General features: G+C 40.7%; 1 protein-coding gene across 1 annotated transcript; it reads left to right on the top strand.

Annotated features, from left to right (window-relative positions):
* Positions 1-1,071: 1,071 nt before the first annotated feature.
* LOC102437400 (ribosomal RNA processing protein 36 homolog) lies at positions 1,072-2,188 on the top strand. Its single transcript, XM_006109479.3, has one exon. The coding sequence runs from the start codon at positions 1,072-1,074 to the stop codon at positions 1,975-1,977; it is 906 nt and encodes a 301-aa protein (XP_006109541.1). The 3' UTR covers positions 1,978-2,188.
* The last annotated feature ends 2,209 nt before the right edge of the window (positions 2,189-4,397 follow it).

Here is a 4,397-nt window from a genome sequence, read left to right as displayed (position 1 = left end):
CTGTTGTCATTTTTTTTTATTTGACAATATAAGGGAAAATAGGTCAGTGGCCTCGACTACATAATCAGGTATTGCACGTTTTAAAACTTTCGTGGCACAGTGGTTGAAAATCGCTGATCTAGTTCATCCAGTCTCTTGACTTGGGATGTGAAGACTCAGCACCTAATCTATTGTTCTTAGCCTTCAGGACTTCGATTGAGATAGACTTTAAATGGTATTACATAATAATATATAAGATCTGTATGTGAGGATTATGTTAGTTTAAAAAACTAAATCAATCTCTGTACCCTATAGACAGAAAATCTATATCCCACCTTTCAAGCCATGCAACTTCTAGACATTGTTGGAAGGGTTAATCTTTGAAAAGACAGCAAACCTAGAAATTCGTTATATAGGGATACTAGAAAAGGTCAACTGTTTTAGTAGAATTTGAAGAAAGTAGCAAAAGATGCCAGAAAACAATTTTTAAAAATCATATAATTGTATAACGATTATTCTGTTGTTTGTTCTAACCTTTCTAGTTTTACTTTGATGTGAATAAATGATGATTTCCTTAAGTTTACTTCTACCCCGTTCTCAGTTCTGTTACATAATAGACTATTAGATGATAGTAAGTTTCATAGCTCATCTCATAAAAATCTGCTCATATTACAGAAAGAAGGAAAAAGAATTAGACATAAAAAGTGACTTATACTGAGTGCAAACTGGAGTCTGGATTCTGATCTCCTAGTTGGTTGACTTTCACCCCTACATGCCATGCCAACCATTGGCATTCTGTTTGCACACAACCAGGTCTTCCATTTGCCACTAGTACTCAAGGTTTTGTTTTTGTTTTCCTTCTTAAATTAGTTTCTTCATCTGCTGATTCCTTAGACCTGGAGTCCTAAATCCCACCCCCTGAGGAGCCAAGTACATTGAATAAAATGATGGCCATGAACTGATTGGCCAAACCTACTCTTACCCAAAGTCCCAAGATGAATGGCTTCGTTGGGTTTTAGTCCTACTTTCTTTTACAGAAGATCAGCACCACCTCAGCTATTTCAAAGCAAATCTAATGTTTCGATCCAGGGAATGCCTGTGTCTTCTGGGCATGTTTCTGGGTGCACCGCTTGTTCTTTTCAAGGACCTCTCCATGAGTTGCTGGAATGTGAAGACTGCTTCCCTCTGAAGAAACCACTGGCCTACATACTTCTATTTAAAAAAATCTGGACGCTGTTGGTCCGCGCCGTGCGAGCTGATGCCGAGAGCGAGGTCCCGCGCCGGGCCCCCCGCCGGCTCTCCCTCGGGGCCGGGGATAGCGGAGATGGCGGCGGGGGCCCGCGGAAGGACACATCTCACATGTCCTTTGAGGAGCTGTTGGAATTGCAGAGCCAAGTGGGGACTAAGACATACAAACAATTGGTAGCTGGAAGCAGCACTAAGAAGCAAGGCTCTAGACCCCCTGTCCAAAATGCCTGTGTTGCAGATAAGCACAGGCCTCTGGAAATGTCAGCCAAGGTCCGGGTGCCATTTTTGCGTCAAGTTGTCCCCATCAGTAAGAAGGTAGCCCGGGACCCCCGCTTTGACGATTTGTCAGGGGAATATAATCCTGAAGTGTTTGACAAAACCTATCAATTCCTGAACGACATCCGAGCCAAAGAGAAAGAGCTTGTGAAAAAGCAGTTGAAGAAGCACCGTTCAGGGGAGAAGCATGAGAAGCTGCAGCAGCTGCTTCAGCGAATGGAGCAGCAAGAAATGGCACAGCAGGAACGGAAGCGGCAGCAGGAGCTGCGCCTGGCTCTGAAGCAGGAGCGGCGGGCACAGGCCCAGCAGGGCCATCGTCCGTACTTCCTGAAGAAATCTGAACAGCGCCAGCTGGTCCTAGCTGAGAAGTTCAAGGAGCTGAAACGCAGCAAGAAGCTAGACAGCTTCTTGAGTCGAAAAAGGCGCCGAAACGCAGGCAAAGACAGGCGACATCTCCCTTTGAATAAGGACTAATAGGAACTGACCTCAGCTCTGCCACTGCCCCAGTGAGAACTGTGTCTGTGGGGACAGACTGGGGCTTGGCCTGTTCTGGATCTTTCCCCTTCAAGGACAAGGATCACAGCTGCCCTTGAACTAGATTGGCTCAGTGATGACTAAAGGGTTCTTGGGCTGCCCCAGGGATGGACAGGAACAGCTCAGCCTTCGCCATGCCACACTTCTCTTCTTGAATCTTGGTCATCATGGACTCGGGTCCCCCCATCCTTGGCTTAAACCCGGGGTGCGAACCTTTTTTCTGCCAAAGGCCATTTGTATATTTATAACATCATTCATGGGCCATACAATATTACCAGTTTAAAAATTAGCGGCCATATTTGATCAAACATTTAATTAACTCACCCCTAATGCCTTGGCAGGGCCAGACCAAGTGATGCCATGGGCCTTATGTGGCCCGCAGGCTGAACATTCCCAACCCCTGTGAAATCAATAATTCTGACAGAGGAAAAAAAGGGTCAGTGACCTTAGGTTAGTGAAGGCCATGGAGTCTGTTGACAGCTTCCAGGACTGGGACTTTATGTAGAAGCCAGTTAATAAACATTCTTGTCGCTCAAAAAAAAAAAAAAAAAAAAAAAAAAAATCTGTTACAAGGGGCAATGCTGTAACAAGCAAATAACTGTTTTCTGGTTATCTTTCTGCCTGTTCTTTACCCATGTGCCCGAAGAGAGCAATGCGGCTTTGTGAGTCAGCTAAATAAGTTGAATAAATTGACAAATCATATAACTGAAGAACAGGTGTTAAACCACAAACCCAATGCTTTCATAATGGACTCCTTTCTATCACATGACTTTCTTCAAAAATATCGTTTTCCTCTAACCACCTGTGCTTTTAAATTTCTAACAATCTTGCCTTTTCTTAAACCAGGTCACTCCCTTTCCTTTTTTTCTCCCCTTCTTCCCTCTCTCCACTGCTAGATTTTTTTGTTGTTTGTTTAACAATTCACATGAAGTGCAGTTTTAATCACTAAATCTTACTGATACTGGATTGTTATCAGTTAACAATCCACAAGACATTGAAGAAAGGAATTGAAGATACTAATGAGTGGATGCATATACTGTGCTCATGGATAGGGAGAATTAACATCATTAAAATGTCTAAGCAATATACAGATTTAATGTATGTCCTATCAAAATATCAACCACATATTTCATAGAACTAGAAAAAGCAATCTTAAAATTTGTATGAAAACACAAATCACCCCAAAAGAAATCTTGAAAAAGTAGAACAAAGTGAGAGGTATTACACCACCTGATATAAAAAAAAAATACTACAAAGTTATAGTAATCAAAACAGCATGGTACTGGCATAAAAACAGACACACAGATCAATGAAATAGAATAGAAAGCACAGGAATTTATGATCAATTAATCTATGACAAAGGAAGCAAGAACATACAATGGGGGTAAAGACAATCTATTCAATAAATGGTGTTGGGAAATTTGGACTGATACCTGCAAAAAAAATAAAATTAGGCCACCTTTTTAGACCATAGAATAAACTCAAAATACTGTAGATTAAAGACTTAAATGTAAGAACTGAAACCATAAAACTACTAGAAGAAAGAAAAAGCAATAATATCTCCACATTTCTCATAACAATATTTTTTTCTGATATATATCCTTAGGCAAGAGAAACAAAAGAAAAAATAATCAAATAGGACTACATCAAACTAAAAAGTTTTTGCATAGCAGAGAAAACCATCAACAAGACAAAAATATAAGCTTGAATGGAAGAAGATATTTGTCAATGATACATCCTATAAGGGTTTCATATCCAACATTTACACAACTCAACACCAGAAAGCAAACAACCAAATTAAAAAGTGGTCAACATAAAAAATCAGAAACACCAATCAGAAAGAATATATGCAGCCCTATGTTCATAGTAGTGCAATTTACAATACCTAAGATTTGGAAATAGCCCAAGTGCCCATCAGCTGTGGTACATTTACACAATGGAATATGACGCAGCTGTAAAAAAGAAAGAACTTTTACCATTTGTAACAGCATGGATGGACCTGGAGAGTATTATGCTGAGCGAAATACGCCAGTCAGAGAAAGATAAGTATCCCATGATCTCACTCATATGTGGAATCTAATGAACAAAACAAACTGACGAATCAAATAGAACCAGAGACATAGAAGCATGGAACAGACTGATGAATCTCAGAGACAAGGTGGCCGTGAAGGGGTGGAGGGGGGAGTGATTAACCAGGGAACTTATATGCATATATGCATAGTCCATGGACACAGACAATAGATTGGTGAAGTCTTCGGAGCGGGGGTACGGGGTAGAGGGGGTCAATGGGAAAAAACCCCACAAACAAACAAAGGGGACATCTTTAATACTTTAAACAATAAAGATAATTTTTAAAAAAG

This window comes from Myotis lucifugus, unplaced genomic scaffold (genome assembly GCF_000147115.1).
Source record: "Myotis lucifugus unplaced genomic scaffold, Myoluc2.0 scaffold_10335, whole genome shotgun sequence".
NCBI lineage: Eukaryota > Metazoa > Chordata > Mammalia > Chiroptera > Vespertilionidae > Myotis > Myotis lucifugus.
Note: the sequence above shows the minus strand (reverse complement) of the source record. Positions and strands in the feature narration are given on the sequence as shown.